Here is an 18,905-nt window from a genome sequence, read left to right as displayed (position 1 = left end):
TTCCACGAAGGGAATCAAATTGGAGGCAATATGAGAACTCGTCGTATTGTAGCATCTAATTTAACAAGACCAAGCTCAATTTAATCGGCAGCTACCTTTTCATACTCTTCTATTCGGTCGTTAAAATGTGTGATATAGGCATTCAAAAATATAGTCAAACCAGTTAGTAAAGCAGACTTCCTGGAAAAGCCAGTCAACCAGACAACTCACAAACAAATAGTAAAAGAACTATCATACTAAAATGAAAAAGAAAAGGAACCAAACAATAGTAATATTTTGCGAAAACGTAATTTTCGCCATCCCAACTAGTGCTTTGTAACTTTCTTTTTGTGCATAAAGCTTTTTAAATAAATCATCCTGAAAACTTTTGACACATTGTGGTTTAACCTAGTGAAGTACAAATCTTCCAATTTTAAAATCTCTATGTACTTGAACTTTCTGATCCCCCAATTCCCGAAAATGTGCGATCCCATTCTAGTAACTCTCATGAAAATGCAATCCCACTATAGTCAATCCAGCCGTGAAAATGCGACCCCATCCAGCGGCACATCCCCATTAGCCTATTACTAGGAAGTACCTCTCCCCCCTGGGAAGAAAAGGCAAGAAGATCGCCCCGGTGTAAGCAGGGAATCTAAGGCCGCCTTAGATTCTGGACTCCCTGCCATGATTCCGGATTCCAGCCTTCATTAGTGGAATTTCGGATTCCAGTCGCTAGTGGGGTTCCTGATTTTTTGAGGTGTAAATCGGATTCTAAGGCACGATGTTCCGGATTCCACAATCAATCAACAAAAACCAACAATCTTTATTTGTACTCACTCTTGCTCAAAAATAAATGACGACAATGAAAATATTAAAAGTAAAAATTAGAGTACTGGCTGCGTGGAATAACCAAGCAAACATTTTCCCGGATTCCGTCAAAATCGCACTTATCGCCACGTTATCAATAGATAGAATTTGACCCGGCTTGGTTAGTCAAGGTGTTAATATGGCGAAAGGTTGGCCCGGCTTGGAGGGTGACCCTACCATCACAAAAGGGTGAGCAGGTTAGGCGTGTCACCCTTCTAGCCGCTGAGCGAACTTTTTGTTTGTCGTGTAAGCAGTCCGCCAAGTTTTGTAAGGAAGTGTAGGAAACTAGTTTCGCGCAGGGTAGCTCGTGTAGATGGGTGACCCTTCAACCCAGAAGTCAGTATCCACATTTGGAAGAAGATTTTTCGAAACAAGAGAGGATAATCTAAGTCAAGTCAAAAGAAAAATAAAAGGTAACAACCCCGCCAGGATTCGAACCTGGAATCCCCTGATTCGTAGTCAGATGCCTTATCCGTTGGGCGACGGGGGCTGTCATGGGGTAAAAGTGTCGTTTTTGGATACTCACTGTCCAGCGTTTTCCCAGGCCTTCTCTATCAATTTGCTATGGATTTAGAGTCTGTTGATCAAATCCAGTATGGTGTGACCATTCAAATGAAACGTTTTCAGCATTACTTTCACATGGTACTATTTATTTAGTATGTAGCGTTTTAACTCTTAATCGAGTTTGTGAATTAAATCCTATACCATTCAAATGAAACCTCTTCAGCAGTACTTTCGCAGATTATATTAATGGTTTAGACGAGTGCGTGGGCGGCTGCAACGAAGGCTAAGACGCAGACGACTTTCCTGGCGAAACGGCCCAATGTGGTGCGGAGCGAGGAGAAACGGCTGTTTTCCCAGGCTAGACACAGGCTATACAATTCCACTGTTCAACGTCTTGAACAGTCCTTTTTGAATCACTATCCCTTCAAAAGAGTTTCAAGGCTGGCGATAACGTTCTGATTTGTATCAACAGCACTGAATTTGTTTTCCAAGAAATTTAATTCCATGATGTTAGTTTGAAAACTTATATAATTCTGTATGCAAATCAAACAAATTAGGCTCATAAAATATGCTTTCTTGTCGTAAACAGAGTAGGAAAATAACCAACTTTTGTCTTAAACAGGGTCAGCGTTCGAGGGCCTCGGCGCACACCTTTACCCAAACCTTCCTGGATTGCCTACTCCGCTGTAAATGTAGTTCAAATGTGAACCCGGGGTCAGTGAAATCCTATTGCATGCTAGTCATGCTATGGTACCTAAACATTTACAAGAAATTCTCTTCAGCAAAACAATTAAGTTTAAATTTATGTTTGTTTACGGTACTTTGCATTTTACAAACCGATTTTTTTGAATTATTGTTCCAGTTTATTTTCATGATCAGCTGTACCTACGACGCGACTAGTCGTAAAATGCTTTAATCCTTAAACCACAAATCTTATTTCTTGCTGTTGTCGTTGGCTCAAAAAAGGCCAGAAACGGCGTTTGTGCGAATATAAATCCGTCTGTTCTTAATTACCAAAAACATTGTTACTAAACCTACATCAAATATAATCCCGATAATACTGTTTAATTATCCTATACGTAAGCTGGATTTCCTTTATCCGGTAAGCAACTATTATCCATCGTAGGCGTAACATGACTTTAATAGCCTGACAGCTACTGATCCTTCTACTTCTTATTGTGAGACATCAGTAAGTGGTAATCCATTGAAATCAATGCATAATCTTTACGTTTAAGCCGAGCGAGCGAGAAGTTCACAAAGATTAAAGGAGCTGTATTAATATTCGCACAGAACGGTCCCTGACCACGGACCATACCAGGACAAAAGAAGCCATGAACTCAAGCCAAGCAATTCACCTCGAATGCCCAATGTACGCTTTCTTGGGCGGTAGGCTGCAACAGCCCTCAAGTGTTGTTCAAATTGCTCTCACTTTAAACATAACCATGAACATCTTTACCTTTCCTTTCACCGTTGTCTTAAACGCGTTGGTGATTTTCGCCGTGAAAACTAAACGACGACTAAGGGCTCACAAATCAAACTTCATGATCGCTCTTCTTGCCACCACTGATTTCCCGGTTGGGATATTTGTTCAACCCACGCTAGTCGCATGGTTGATAGCAATCTTACTCAATTTACGCAGTAAACTATGCCCGTTTTTAGTTTTTAGACTAGTGATAAGCTGCCTAGTAGGCGTCTCACTAATTCACTTGTTGGTGATATAAGTATGGAGAGGTATCTAGCTGTAAAACACCCTTTTGTGTACATCTCAGTTGTTAGAGAAACCAATCTTCTCCTTGCATCGTTTACGGCTTGGCTTTTTTCCCTTATTTTTCATCTTTACTTCTTGATTATGAAAGACACAACAACGTTTACTGTCATCAACAATGCCTTTACTGGTTCATCAATAGCCTTTACAGTTCTCAGTCACCTTACAGTTTACCGTGAAAGCCTCCGTCGCAAGAAGCAAATCGCAGGTCAGCAAGTAACACCAGATGCAAGGAAAAAAACCTTAAGGGATCAGAAGGCATTTAAAGTTACAACTCTAGTCATAGCGGTTCTGCTACTGTGTTATGTCCCAACAATTATTGCTAGAATAGTCACAACAACGTATCGTAGTAGTTTCACTTTGGAAGCAATGTATATCATATTTTTTTCTACCCTGTCCATTAGCTTACTTAACTCTTTCATCAATCCAATACTTTACGCTGTTAAAATCAGAGAGCTTCGTGCTGTTTTTATGGAGATAATGTGCAAAAAAGCAAATATCCGTGATGTGGAAAGCATTGCCGAGACACGTGTGATAACAACCTTAAACGCCGGGATTAGTCTTCACGCACAACAAGAAAACAAGGAATCGGATCAAGAAAATATGGAGTAACCGAATGTAATGAGAAGCGCAAGTAGCTGAAAATTAAAAACTATTACGCTGTGGCCACATCAAAAAGTATTCATAGGTTGAAGAAAATGTTGACCTTGCAGTTTTGCGTGCCTGGCGGGTGAAAACTGGCCATGGAAAATTCTAAAGCCATCATCCAAACACTCCCTTGCTTACGAGAGGTTCCAACTGTAGTAATTTGACGAGGAAAATTTTGGAGTTTTGGATAATATAAGTCAGGGGCGGATCTAGGGAAAGGGTGCAGGGGGTGCGCACCCCCCCCCCCCCCCACCCCCGAGATGACCTGCGGTTTTCTAATACAACTGGTATTCTGCAAAAAAAAAACTATGTGGTTTATTGGTGTTGAAGTAGAGCAAGAGACGAGTGCACCCCCTCCTAGAAAAAATCCTGGATCCGCCCCTGTAAGTGGTCGCTTACAAGAGGTGGTCGCACATGTCGCTTCGATTGTATGTTAAAGAAACAACCAGGTAATCAAAAGAACAACAAGAGAAACCCGACAACATTTTACATAAGGCGATACCGTTTAAGAATGACCTGCAGGGCATGTGTCTTCTGGACCGGGGGGGGGAGTAGAATTCAATTGAACTATGATATGGGGACATCGAAACATTGTGTTTAACCGGCTCCTGGTTTAACTCTTTCTGCTAATTTTTGTACTTAAGTATTCTAGGTCGCGGCTGATACATATCTATGAATAAATTCATAAGGCAAAATTTTCCTGGCGCTACATCTTTTAAAACGCAAAAATCTTGGCTGTTTTAGGGGCAATTTGGAATAATGGAAGTTAAGGAGAATTGTTTTTTATTTGGTAGATCGTGCTTTACATCAATGCTTTTAGCTACAGTTGTACCTTTTTGGGAAATCGTGATTTTGTGTCCAGCTGTTTGCGGAAAGAATAGAAGACAGCCCTCTGTGATTTTCTTAATCAATGATTGGTCAAAACCTCTAGAGTGTCATGTATAGAGCAGATTTTACAATTTCGACTTGCCAGGAAGATATAATCGTTTAAATAAGCAAACTCTGTAATCCTTGAAAATTACGCCTTATATCTTTTGATAACAGCGCTCTTTTAGAATTACGCTCAATACACAACACACTACAGTCTACCCAGCTCGTGAAGTTTAGTAGCGGAGCCATTAGCCCGTAGCTAAGTAAATCTACCCATCCCAGAAAATTTGGTTATCACGTGACCGTGTACCGACCGACCGACCGTCCGTCCGCACCACAGGGAAACCAATGTTTACTCTCACACTTTCTAGCTAGTTTGAGAGACCAGGAGAAAACTGATTGCACATCAATGTTGTGATCAATTGACAGCTGTCAAAACAGGGTATCCGCTGACCAGTATCACCTGACCGTACCTCTTGTATCGAACGCTTTTTAAGATTACACACCGTTACAAAACCATTAAATAAAAAAATAAACATAATAAATTATTTATTATGTTGAAGCGTAACTCTATTAATGTCATTAAAACACTCTACCACTGCTTGCAGTACAAATTTTGCGCTTGTCAGAAGTGAGAAGCGGCTGGCTAGAGCGGTGATTTTAGAAATTTCTTGAACGGTTTCGTCAAAAGCCCACGATTGATCGTCCTGAATATTGACTGAGTGCAATTTGTCTTGAAAAATTGTGAAATACTTCATTCTGTCAGGGGTCTGTATGATAAATAGTACTGTTTCACCTCAGACGTGATGTATAAAAAGCGGTTATAAAAATTTGATTTACACACCCCGAGATTTGTTGGCAAGATTTTGTAAAGTAATCTGGTCGAACACAAAAAATTTGGCCTGATTTGTTTTCCTGAGAATTTGTTTCCCAGGCCTAATCTACTGTGATCAAGAGGCGTTATGGCTCTAGAATGTGATCGAAGATGATTGCTATTTTGTGGGTGCACATTTTTGAATATACATTTTGTTCGCAGTCTGCGTGCCACACGTGCACGCAAACACTTTAAATTATCAGCTCATCTCTTATCCAGTTATGGATTTCTTGTAAGCCTGTCGATATCAGCCGGTTGTACCTCGTGCATACGCTTTAGATAAATGCATAACAATGAGCCCGAGGTATCCCCCGCGAATCCCCCGGCCCGCGACCTTAATGCTACAGAGATCACCACGAAAAAGGTTATGGTTAGGGCTAATCTCGTACCCAGATCTCCCACGGCCAAGGGAAAGGGAATCAGTTCATGCATGTACATACTTGAAGTATTTTATTATCAGATAAATGTGATAATGATTACAACACTTTACAAGGTGATGCTTTCTTTGGGTTACAGCGCAGTTTTATATGTTTATCCGCTAATAAATTAAATTACTTCCTTTCTTCAAGCTTCACTTTCTTCACGCGTTATCTTGTCGATAAAAGCGACGCGAAATGTCCTTAATCGGACAGCGTAAATAATTGGATTAAAAAGAGAATTTAACAAGTTCATCGAAGTGACTGAAAGGAAAAGCACATATCTCTCTTCTAAAGACACTAGACTGGGAAACTTAGATATCACTATTCTAAAAACGATTATTGGTAAACAGCACAGCAGTATCGCCGCAATGATCAGAGGTGTAACCTTAAGGCCCTTTGATCCTTTAAAAACGTTTTCCTTGTTTCTTGTGTAACTTGTTGATCTGCAATTTGTCGTTTATGTCTTCGAGTTTCGAAGTAAACTTTAAAATGACAGTAACCTATGCAGGCAACTGATGTTAAAATGACAGAATTATCAACAAGAACGAACGCAATCATGTTTTCAGTAAGGAAAAAATAAACGTTTACAACTGAGGGCAACAGCCAAGCCAAGGCAGAAGCAATGACCAGATTACTTTCTTTGACAAGAGAGATGTGCACAAATGGATGCTTGATGGCTAAATACCTTTGTCTACTTATCAGCAACAGATGAAGAATCGACACGCCGAAAAGAAAGTTTATCAGAAAGCTCAAAATCTCTAAATCTCTAAATGAACATAATCCACTCTTGTAGTTGACCAAGATTGATATCAGCCAAGCAATGAACACAGGCTGAGCAAGACTTCCAGCTACAAAATCAGTGGTAGCAAGCAGAGCGATCGCGATATTGGACTTGTGGGCCCTCAGTCGTCGTTTAGTTTTTTCGGCGATCATCATGAGGAGTTATAGTATCGCCCGTGAGCCTGTTAATAAGATGTTGAATATTCTAACCTCGCATATCATTGCGAGTGTTGTGAATAGTACAATTTATCTCCTCCCAGTTTTTAGTTCACTCGGGAATAAAAAGCTAGGCTGCCGCTCCTGGAAACGAGCTTGGTCGATACTTGGCTTTACACCAGAAGCTTAGTTAGTTTCAAGTAAGCACTTGATTTCAGTGCACTGCTCAAACTCACTAATAATTTATAAAGAAAATACGGAGGAAATTAGTGTTAAATGAGTCAGTTTAGAAATCAGATGATGCTCATTTTTGAATCCTTAATTACTCCTCCTAAAATCATTTTCTAATAACGAAGGTTTTATGACCTTTTATGAAAACAGTTGAGGATAAAAATAAGCCATAGAAAAGAATGACGTTTCGATGACTCCATGTCATCATTTTTAAATTCGTGTAGTCCTTGATTCCTTGAGTTAATTATATAGGGAGTTGCGTGCGAAAGTTTAGTTTCATGTGATTAAAAGAGAAAAATACAATGTAAAGTGTAAAAGGAACTAATTATCAGGCTAATAGTTTTAGTGTGCTAGAGTCAGGTTTCCAGGGTGTTCAGTTTGGGTTTCTTTTCTTTGATAAAGAGCATTTCGTAAATTTAGCAATTCAGCTTTCCACGGCATTTCTTCAGGATGGTAAATTGTTCACATAGATCGCGAATGATGCTACAGATGCGTAGATGCTGCAAAAATCACGCAAAAAATATTATGGTTTGTGCTAATCTCGTACCCAGATCTCCCACGGCCAAAGGAAAGGGAATCAGTTCATGAGTTCATGCATGTACATCCTTGAAGTTTTTTTTTTTTTTAATGATAATGATAATGATTACGACACTTTACAAACTGATGATTTCTTAGGGTTTCAGCGCACTTTTATTTCTTTATCCGCCAATAGATTAAATTACTACCTTTCTTCAAGCCTCAGCTCTTCGTTCTCCGGAGGCCTAGCGATTCGCATTTCATTTTCTTCCTCTTCAACGAGAGTTGTTGTTCCACAAGTTATATTGTCGATAAAAGCGACGCGAAACTTCCTTAATCGGACAGCGTAGATAATTGGATCAATAAAAGAGTTTAACAAGTTCATCGAAGTGATTGAAAGGAAAAGCATATATTTCTCCTCTAAAGGTACTAGACTTGGAAACTTAGTTATCACTATTTTGAAAACGATCATTGGTAAAGAGCACAGAAGTATCGCCGCAACAATCAGAGATGTAACTTTAAAGGCCCTTTTATCTTTTAATAATTGTTTCCTTGTTTCTTGTGTAACTTGCTGATCTGCAATTTGTCGCCGATGTCTTCGAGTTTCAAGGTAAACTGAAAAATGACAGTAAGCTATGCTTGCAGCAACAGATAGAAACATTATTGTATTATCGATAATAACAAACGCAGTCTTTTTTTCAACAAAGGAAAAATAAATTACGTTAAGAATGAGGGGCAACAGCCAAGCCAGGGCAGAGGCAATGAGCAGATTACTTTCTTTGACAAGAGAGATGTGCGCAAATGGACGCTTGATGGCTAAATACCTTTCCCCACTTATCAGCAACATATGAAGAATCGACACGCCAACGAGCATGTTTATCAGAGAGCGCAACGCCATAAATGGGCATAAATCACTGTTGTAGTTGACTAAGATTGATATCAGCCCAGCGATGAACACGGGCTGAGCAAAACTTCCAGCTACCAAATCAGTGGTAGCAAGCAGAGCGATCGCGATATTGGACTTGTGGGCCCTCAGCCGTCGTTTCGTTTTTACGGCGATTATCACCAACACATTCAGGTTAGCAGTGAAAGGAAAGGTAAAGATGTTGATGATTATATTCAAAATAAGGCAAACTTGAGCAAAAGGAGAAGGTTTTTCTAGTCTTCCTCCCAAGATAACATAGATCTGACATTCGTGGTGCATCAATTCACTTGAGTTCATGACGGACGGCTTCTCAGATTTATCTGGATTCAGTTGGTGGGTTGAGAACTGTTCACCAAATTAATATTCTCTTTGTTGACCTTTTACTCTTTGTTTCTAGATGGTCGTGTCACATGCACTTATCGTTGTCGGGGTGTTTTCCATGATTTTGTTTTTTATGCATAAATTTTTAGTATTTGAACTATGTGTTAAGGGCTTTTAAGAAAACAGTTTCTTTTACTGAAGTTCCTTATACAATCATCATTAAGAAACAATCTGCTTTAACTACAAAAACTTGATGTGTGGTTTAGAATGGTTTCCTATCCGAGTTCCGTCGGCAAGGAATAGCCACGAAAATATTTTTTTTCACTTTTTAGCTTTTTTTTTTCGGAAAAAAAGGAAAAAGAAAAGGAGAAAAGAAACCCAAACAGCTGTTTAAATCGCCTTAGAAAACATCAATAATTTAAAAGCGCTGTTAAGTTTGAGTTTCACTTAAATTACCTATATTCATTTATAAGCAACGATTACGAAAAGTAATTGTGTTTAAAATGACTGGCAATTTAGTCAATTAAGCTAAATGTTAATTGAGAATGTTCATTTGCGCGTCTAGCCTTATCTATTTTTATGCTATTTAAGGATTATTTTCTATGTTACAAAGAAATTGGATGTGTTTAGTTAAATTGTTTTCCCGATGCCAGTATATTATTTCATAATTTTGGTAAAATAATAATAAAATCAAATAAAATAAATGTTAAAAAAGTAATTTATATTCTCCTAGTGATGTATAGTGTTTTGGGGGAAGACTCGAATATCCTTCTTCTGTATGTGATTTTTTTTCTTGTCCTGTTTTTTAAGGTCTCCTTTAAGACAAGAAAACAAAAAAAAATGATCAAAAGAAAAATGTTACTCGAGTCATGAGCAAATCACTCTACATCGCCTACTCGTTCCATCATTAATTTGGCAAGTAATATCTTAGCCGATAAACTGTTGTAAAATGCAACGAACAAAGCCTTTCTTGAAACTACTTGAAAACGCTAAGCTAGCTTTTAGCTTAATTGACTTTACTGCCGGTCATTCAAATCACAATCACTGTTCGCAAACGTTACGCGGCATATTAAGTGGATATAGATGATTTGATTTAAGTTCAAAAATAACAAAACCAAGCGCTGAATCAAGCCGAGGATTTTGAATTAATAATATTTTCTATGCCTATGTTGATTTCTTTATGAAGCGTGCTGCGTGAGCTTCGCTTCCTCCGTCCTCTCGTCTTTCCCTTGAGCCTTCTGTTGATCTGCGTGACAACGACTTGAACGAGTTGCAAAGTCAGTAGTTTTCTGCTTCTCCCGCGGTTCCCGTGAGGCCGGAGCCAATCCGTTCTCCCTCCTCCCGCTGGTGAGTTACCTCTTCCTGTACCAAGTATCCTGTTCCTGCTGTTAATGCTGAGTTTTCCAATCTACTCCCAGGGTAATCCACTTCCTGCTCTACGAAAACCTCAGGATTCAAATACAGTAATTTGCTTTTCAAACAAGCAGTTCGTTTTTCGCTTTCTTAACGTTCAACAGCCACTGCACTGTCTGGCTTTGTCGATGAAGTCTTATTAAGAGCCAGTTTCTGTAAATATCGAGAATCCGGCGACAGTTTCAAAATTTTCACTTTCTTCATATTTTGCCCAGATAAAGCCTTTATTGAGTTATTTTCGAAAATACAATTAAAAGATCCCAAAGCGCTCGAGTTTTTTCAAAATCGAGGAAAGTTTGAAAATCGCCATTTTGGCCTCCCGCCGCCTTTGAAAATTGACAAAAATGATGCATTTTCGTTTCGCCCGTGCTGGTAAACGTGATAACATCTAGCAATGTACTTTTGACATTTCATGGTACTTCACTTGCTCTTTCTAAAACACTAGATTACTTGTGAAAAGCTGTCAAAATAGTCTTGTTTCTGGGCGTTTTAGTTACCCCACTTGAAGCGATTGAGCGACTAGGCTAATTTTTGCTTACTTCGACCCCAAGAAAAGCCCACTGGTACATGGAATTTGAGGCCAAAACTAGTATGGTCGTAAAGCACATCCTTTACACTTTGTTGTGTGAAAATGTTTTCCGCGGCCCGCAAAAAGTGTCCCGTAGAGAAACGGAAACGTGAAGACCATTTTGCCACCTAAATCAATTTACCGGGCAACATGTTTCCCTACATACCTACGCAAACAATTTAAAAATTGCTCTGGAAAACCTTCCACATGTTTCTTATCGCTTGAATATCGGATAATAGACACATATGTAACTGTTACCTTTTGATTTTTATCTCATTGTACCGAATAAGTGCTAAAAACGCTTTCATTGCACACTCGTGTATGTCAACACTGAGTTAATATACAACCAAATCAATCAAAACAACCATTTCAACTTCGGTTCGTTGCACAACAGGTATTGCAGTTTTGAAAGCCTATATTTCTTTTAATACTACAAGATTATAAGTTTGTAATAAGAGATCGACCATCTTCCAAAACAAAGAAATTGTGAGTGGTTTTATAGCTTTCAGCTTTGCTCTTAGAGACAGTTTTTAGCATTATATTGCGTGACAAATTTGGTCACCCCTTGAAAGCAAAAACTTCGTCGGAAAACCTATGAAATGACTTAACACCGCTTATCGAAGAACAGATGAATATTTTTAAACATTTAGGCTGTTATCTGATTACACGGGCAGCTTAATTTGCAAGCTAGTCAAAAGTAAGGGAGACAAGAGACAAGCGTTGCGGCACGGTTCCCACGGCAGAACATTTTTAAAATTTTGATTTTCATTTGGATCGCCCTTGTTCTGAGTGATTGCGGGAAACAATCTACTCTAAAAACCTTACCAGTGTGTTTTCCAGTTCATCTACTTGACTTCCATTTGTGTGGTATTGGTATATGAATGGAATTCTTGTCCAGCAACCTTGAACTTTGCGCAAACGAGCGCGATCAGCGACTTAACCGGAGGTTCTATCTAAGCGGGTGAGAGGTGGGGATATGTTTAGTCTCCTTCGCAGCCGTTATTAGGGTCGTCACTCGTCACGCAACGCTCCTTCAACTAAGGGAGGAGCGTTGCGTGACGAGTGACGACCCTAATAACGGCTGCGAAGGAGATTAGGATATGTTCAGCCAAAAGCGAAGCGCCGAATCCGTGCGAACACTGAAATCTTTTGATTAAAAATTCACTGTCGCATACCATAAAAATCAAAACGATGGGTACAGAACATTTTACCCGGAGAAGAAAGGAACACAGAAAAGAATAACCCGTGAGCAGGGTCCTCAGTCTCCTAACTCCTTCAAGCGAGAAAAATAAGAGGAGTACTGGGAGAGGAAATTTACCTCTTCGGCCGAGCGAAATTTGAAGGCTCCCGCTTCCTGGCCTCTTCCATTCATTTGCGGCCATTATTCCATGTGAAGGAAACAGTCGACGCCTAGCAAGAGCCATAATGGCTCTTGACACCTAGCTTGCGTGTCTAGCCTGCATAAGAGGCGTTTTGTTTTATTTAGTGATTTCCTTTTTTGTGCATTTTTTCAGGAAGCGCCTCACCATCACGAGTGTCTGGCGCTCCTGCGCTCGCTTTGCCTGAAATGCGAAAACTGATAGAGCCTTTTATGCAGACTAAAGTTCGGCTGCCATCGGATACCTTTCCAGGTGCTTCGCAAAGAGCAGAGCAGGCCACGCTTTTCTTGGTGAATCACAGCCTGGGTGAACCATATATCCACGAGAAAAAAAAAAGCACGCGCGAGTGATATTCCTCAACCGTCATACAGAAAAAACTCTCAGTTCTAGAAATGGAATTTAGTGGGATTTTAGGCTATCTACTAGGTTCTTCAATAGGTTTTAAATTTGATAGGGGCACCATAGCGATCAGCCCGACAAGTCGAGGATAAAGCTTATCTTAGCACCGATAACCATTTCAGCTCATATGTGATATGGAATATATTTCCGAGTTAAATAATTATCTAGAATACAGTTTAGATGATAACCATACAGTAATTAATGTATTTTTCCAAAGTATTGGCATGCATGCCACGGTCTTTCATGCTGTGTTTCATCTGAATTTTACTGGCCGAAACCTAGCTAGACTAAATTTTTTTTCTGTATCTTCCGCTGTGCCTTCATTTGTGTAAAATCAGAACCTAGGGGGCAATTCATTCACCATACAGACGAAACATGAAAGCATTTACCCACTTTTTAATTCAAATAATGAGCCTTTTGTCGCTAAAATACCCTGCGCACGCTAGTACAATTCTGTTGACAACAGTTTGCACCGGTAGTGGGTAGTAGCCTCCAGTACAGTGATTAGAACGTTACGTAAAATAACAGCGGGTTGACAGTAGTGAATGCAATATCTAGCATAAACAGCTTACAACTCTGGGTTCGAATTGGGGGACGGGGGTAGGGGGATTTTCTTCGTCTTCTTTCAGTCACATATTCACCCTCAGTACCGGTATATGACCGGCGCCTTTCATAAAAAAGTACCTCTCCCTATCCCGGGTTCAGTAACTGATTAAAGCGACCAGTATGGAATAAGTTAGGTAAATGAATAATGTCAATCAAGAGCGTCGCTTGGCAGATGCTCTGCTGGCTGTGTAAACCAACAGAAATAGAACCCCAGAAACCTCATCTAGAGAGTTGCGTTAAAAAAAATCCGTAACAACAACAACGCCCTCGGACCCCCTTAGCCGCCGAACACACATAAGTGTTCGAAATGCAGGAACGTATAGTTCAGCCAGCATTGACACTTCTCTTGACGGGTATATCTGATCAATACTTTATATTTGCTTGATAAAGATTTTAGTATTAAAACAAATTATAACAACAGGCCAGTAGCTGAACAGATACAGTATAGCTGAGTATCAGGCGTTTCTCCCCCATCTAAAATCTCCTCTCCCCTAGCCCCTTAGGAAGGCCTGATACTCAGGCTAATACAGTAAAATAAAGGAGTGAAGGAAAAATCAAAAGAAACAACGGTATAAACGGCAGTCTGACCTCTCAAAATGAACCTGTGAGCACAAAAAATACGAAGGCCGGATTGTCCTTTTAAGGGAACTGATCGTTTACGCCCATGCTTACAAAAGGACCTCTCGCAAGTCAGGTTATGTCCCAGAATTCTGCTAATCGACCTTTAAATTTTTGACCCCATGTCAGACCCTGTGTTTTCTCTCTGAATACCTAAAATTAGAGGAGCTGCGTACTAGGAGCTAGGGAGCGTACTAGGAGTAGCGTACTATTGAATTCCCGGGTAAACGAACTGCTCGACACCCAACCGACTGTTTTTTTTTTTTACCTCGAAGTAAAATCAGGACCCCAGGATGATTGGTCATTACCGACTCCTGTAGTAATCTCCCTCAGTCCTCTGCGCGAGTCTCGCATAATAGTCTGCTAACTTAGTAACTTCCGGGTTAGTGAAAAGCGATTAGAAAACTTATGAGGGGACAAACAAAGTACAAAAAAATTAGTCGTACAAGGCCGGAAAATTAAATAACACAAATTCATTCACGAAAGAAGAAAGAAAACCTAAAAAAAAATTATGCACTGGCCTAAAAAAATTGATACAAGAGAAATGTTAACAAAAGAAACTCCCCTAACACTTTCCTAATGGTACGATTCAAATGTTGTTTTTCAGTGATCATTGTCGCTGTAATTCAAATTTGTTTTAAAAGTTTTCTTTAGCTTTTCTTTATCTACCATAGGGACGGACCATTAGAAAACTTATGAGGGGGGGGGGGGGGGGTGAGGTACCAAAAAATTATTTGCGCAAGGGAAAATTAAATGAAAAAAAATTCATACACGCCAATTAACCCTTAAAAAAATATTTATGCTATGGCCTAAAAAAAAAGTAAGACAAGGAATTTGATAACGAAAAAAAATTCCTGCGGCTCGAAAATTCCCCACCCTTTCTAATGGGCCGTCCCTTAGTGATGGTGAAGTCGACCTTGGAGCGCACAGTTTTTTCCCCACCCCTCACCCCCTAAAAATATACCTTTGTTTAGTCACGATGGCGTACAGTTGCGCGACGTTTGCTGGACGAGTGATACAATATACTACACAAGACAAATGAAAGGCAAGTAGATGAACTGGAAAAAACGCTAGTAAGTTTTTTCATGTAAATAGTTTGCCGCAATCCCTTAGAACGAGGTGGAATTGAAAATCAAGATTTTAAGAATGTACTGCCGTGGGAACCGTGATGTTCAGTGTACTGGTCTGTACTGTTGCAACTGCCGCAACGCTTGTCTCTCATCGAATTTAACTTTTACGACTTTTTCTCCCACTGCTCGTCTAATCAGATAACAGCCTCAATTTTAAAATATCATTTGTTCTTCGTTTTAACTCATTTCATAGGCTTCCCGACGAAGTTTTTTATTTCAAGGGGTGACCGAATTTGTCACGCAATGTAATGTTACAAATTAAAATGTCTCTGAAAGCAAAGCTGAAAGCTATAAAACCACTCACAATTTCTTCTTTTGGAAGATGGTCGATCAAACAGCTTATTACAAACTTATAAACTTGTAGTATTAAGGTGGCTGAACACAGTTTTGCGGGCGATCAGCGGTAACTCGCGTGACCGCGCGTGTTTTTAACTAGACAGACAAACATGGCGGCGAAAAAGCAATGGTACACAGAAGACGATTTCTCAAAATCTACTCATTAAAATTTTGTGATATTTGGCAGAATTTTGACTTTTATCGTATTTTAGATAATGAAAACTTTAAAATGGAAGTTGAACAGACGAATTTCGTGACACATTTAATAATTACAATACAATTATATTATTGATTATCTAAAAGTCCGTCTGTTAAAATTTGATCAAATAAGTTTCAAATGGTAATGATTAGTTACAGTAAGCTGTGTGCAAGTTTATAGGAAAATCTAATGAGCGAATTTTATGTAAACTGAACAAAAGTGAAATTTTAAGGTTGTTTTCAATCGTTCATGTTGCCATGGAAACTACGAAAACGTCAAATTTTACCTGTCAATCAAAATCTTTCATCAGTATATTTTTCACCTGCCAAGTTTCAGCTTGTGAGCTGCAACCTTTCTCTTGCCATGATTTGGCAAATGACGTACACTTACAAACTGCCAAAACTGCGTTAAGCCACCTTAAAAGAAATATAGACTTTGAAAAATAGAATCCCTGTTGTGGAACGAACCGAAGCTGAAATGGTTGCTTTGATAATATTGACTCGGTGTTGACATACACGAGTCGGCAATGGAAGCGTTTTTAGCACTTATTCGGTACAATGAGATAAAAATCAAAAGGTAACAGTTACATATGTGTATATTATTCGATATTCAAGCGGTAAGAAACATGTGGAAGGTTTTCCAGAGCAATTTTTAAATTGTTTGCGTAGGTATGTAGGGAAACATGTTGCCCCTGTAAATTGATTTAGGTGGCAAAATGGTCTTCACGTTTCCGTTTCTCTACGGGACACTTTTTGCGGGCCGCAGAAAACATTTTCACACAACAAAGTATAAAGGATGTGCTTTACGACCATACTAGTTTTGGCCTCAAATTCCATGTACCAGTGGGCTTTTCTTGGGGTCGAAGTAAGCAAAAATTAGCCTATTCGCTCAATCGCTTCAAGTGGGGTAACTAAAACGCCCAGAAACAAGACTATTTTGACAGCTTTTCACAAGTAATCTAGTGTTTTAGAAAGAGCAAGTGAAGTACTATGAAATGTCAAAAGTACATCGCTAGATGTTATCACGTTTAGCAGCACGAGCGAAACGAAAATGCATCATTTTTGTCAATTTTCAAAGGCGGCGGGAGGCCAAAATGGCGATTTTCAAACTTTCCTCGATTTTGAAAAAACTCGAGCGCTTTGGGATCTTTTAATTGTATTTTCGAAAATAACTCAATAAAGGCTTTATCTGGGCAAAATATGAAGAAAGTGAAAATTTTGAAACTGTCGCCGGATTCTCGATATTTACAGAAACTGGCTCTTAAACACTGAAAGAGGGAACATTTGTGGTGCTGTATATCTGGATCTTACAAAAGCGTTCGATACAGTCGATCATGGGATCTTGATGTCCAAACTGTCATCAGTTGGAGTCTCCCCCGGTCTTTGGAGTGGTTCTCCATGTATCTGAGTAAGGGGCCGACCATTTAACTCCTGAGGGGGGGTGTGGGTGATCTCTGGTCATCAAGAATACTTTTTTCTAGCAATCTGGTGGGCAGGATATGAATGCCCTGACAGTAACCAAACAGAAATCTTCCTTTGGAGTCTTTTTAAGCTTGAGCCACACCCACAATAGTCTCCCTTCGTGGTTTAATTTCAATTTTCCGACACGCATCCCCTCACTTTTATATGGGATTCGCCTCCATGCCGAATATAATTATAGCACAAGAAATTAAATAGTGACATGCTTAGACTAACCCATGCTATCAAAATTGGGGTAAGCAACGAGTGTGTTATCACTCTCTGAAATGTTGGAATAATCTCGACAAGAAATAAGAAATGCTACTGACATTGTAAACTTTAAGCGTAGCTTGGCTGTTGCCATTCGTTGTTAACGTTTAGGTTTTCATTACTGAAAATATGACTGCGTTTGTTCTTGTCGACAATTCTGTCATTTTATAACAAGTTGCCTGCATAGCTTACTGTCATTTTAAAGTTTACTTTAAATTTAAAACAAAGTCCAGATCAACAAGTTACACAAGAGACAAGGAAAAAGTTTTTAAAGGATCAAAGGGCCTTTAAGGTTACATCTCTGATTATAGCGATGATACTACTATGCTCTTTACCAACGACTCTTGTTAGACTAGTGACAACTATGGTTCCTAATCTACTATCATTGGAACAGAAACATGTGCTTTTCTTTCCAGTCACGGCGATGAGTTTGTTTAACTCTTTTATTAATCTAATGTCCGATTGAACTTGCATATGGAACCACAAATCTCGTTGAAGCTGAAGAAAACGAAATGCGAAGCATCAGTCCTCTCAGCGCTGGGCCAAGAGTTCAAGAAGGGAACTAACACAAATGGTTTATAATTATTATTCGTTCAAAATATTTCCCGGCCCAATTCGGATTGGCTAAAGGCACACTCATATTTCACCATAAGCTACTGATGACCAAATTTGCAAGAATTTTGAGATTAATCAACCGATGAAGTCAAAAGTGCAGCTTCCTTACAGTTAAATGCACCGTCAACCGAGAAGACTTGGGGACGATCGCGAGGTTGAGTTCTTTTGGTTGTGAAAACAAAAATGACAACTCGGAGGGAATAAACAGCTAGGCTGCGCTCCTGAAAACGAGGTTGGTCGATACTTGGCTTTACATCGGAAGCTTAGTTAGTTTCAAGTAAGCAATTGATTTAAGTGCGCTGCTCAAACTCATTAATAATTTATAAAGAAAATACAGAGGAAATTAATATTAAATGAGTGTTTAGAAATCAGATGAAAAACTGCTCATTTTTGCATCCTTAATTTCTCCTCGTAAAATCATTTTCTAATAACGGAGGTTTTATAAAAACAGTTGAGAATAAAAATAACCGATAGCAATGAATGACGTTTCGATGACTCCATGTCATCCTTTTAATTTTAAATTCGTATAGTTCGTGATTCCGTGGGTTCAATATAGGGAGTTGCGTGCGACAGTTTATTTGCATGTGATTAAAAGAGAAAAATACAATATGAAGTGTAAAAGGAGCTAATTATCAGGTTAATAGTTTTAGTGAGCTAGAGTCAGATTGCCAGGGTGTTCAGTTTAGGTTTCTTTTCTTTGATAAAGAGCATTTCGTAAATATAGCAATCCAGCTTTCCACGGCATTTCTTCAGGATGGTAAATTGGTCAAGTAGATGGCGATAGATTTATGATAATAGTAATAAAAAAATTTATATATCCGTTTATTTACCGCATTGCATAATTAACTGAATTAAAGGGCTATAAATTAACAATCAGCAAATAATTAACACTACTACTACTATAGAAACAATAAAAATATCTTAAATAACTATTTACATATTTACATATTTACATTGCCAGAAATAGTGGACATTTCGCGCCCGTGATTAATTGTCAGCGGAATCTCATTTCCAAAATGGCGGACAAAAACGATCGTAGTCAGGGAAAGCGTATCCCCTG

General features: G+C 39.1%; 1 protein-coding gene across 1 annotated transcript; it reads right to left on the bottom strand.

Annotated features, from left to right (window-relative positions):
* Positions 1-7,814: 7,814 nt before the first annotated feature.
* On the bottom strand, positions 7,815-8,831 carry LOC140932009 (uncharacterized). The gene has a single exon (XM_073381677.1). The coding sequence runs from the start codon at positions 8,829-8,831 to the stop codon at positions 7,815-7,817; it is 1,017 nt and encodes a 338-aa protein (XP_073237778.1).
* Between the last annotated feature and the right edge of the window lie 10,074 nt (positions 8,832-18,905).

The sequence above is a fragment of the Porites lutea genome, chromosome 3 (assembly GCF_958299795.1).
Source record: "Porites lutea chromosome 3, jaPorLute2.1, whole genome shotgun sequence".
NCBI lineage: Eukaryota > Metazoa > Cnidaria > Anthozoa > Scleractinia > Poritidae > Porites > Porites lutea.
This window is presented reverse-complemented; position numbering and strand designations above follow the sequence as displayed.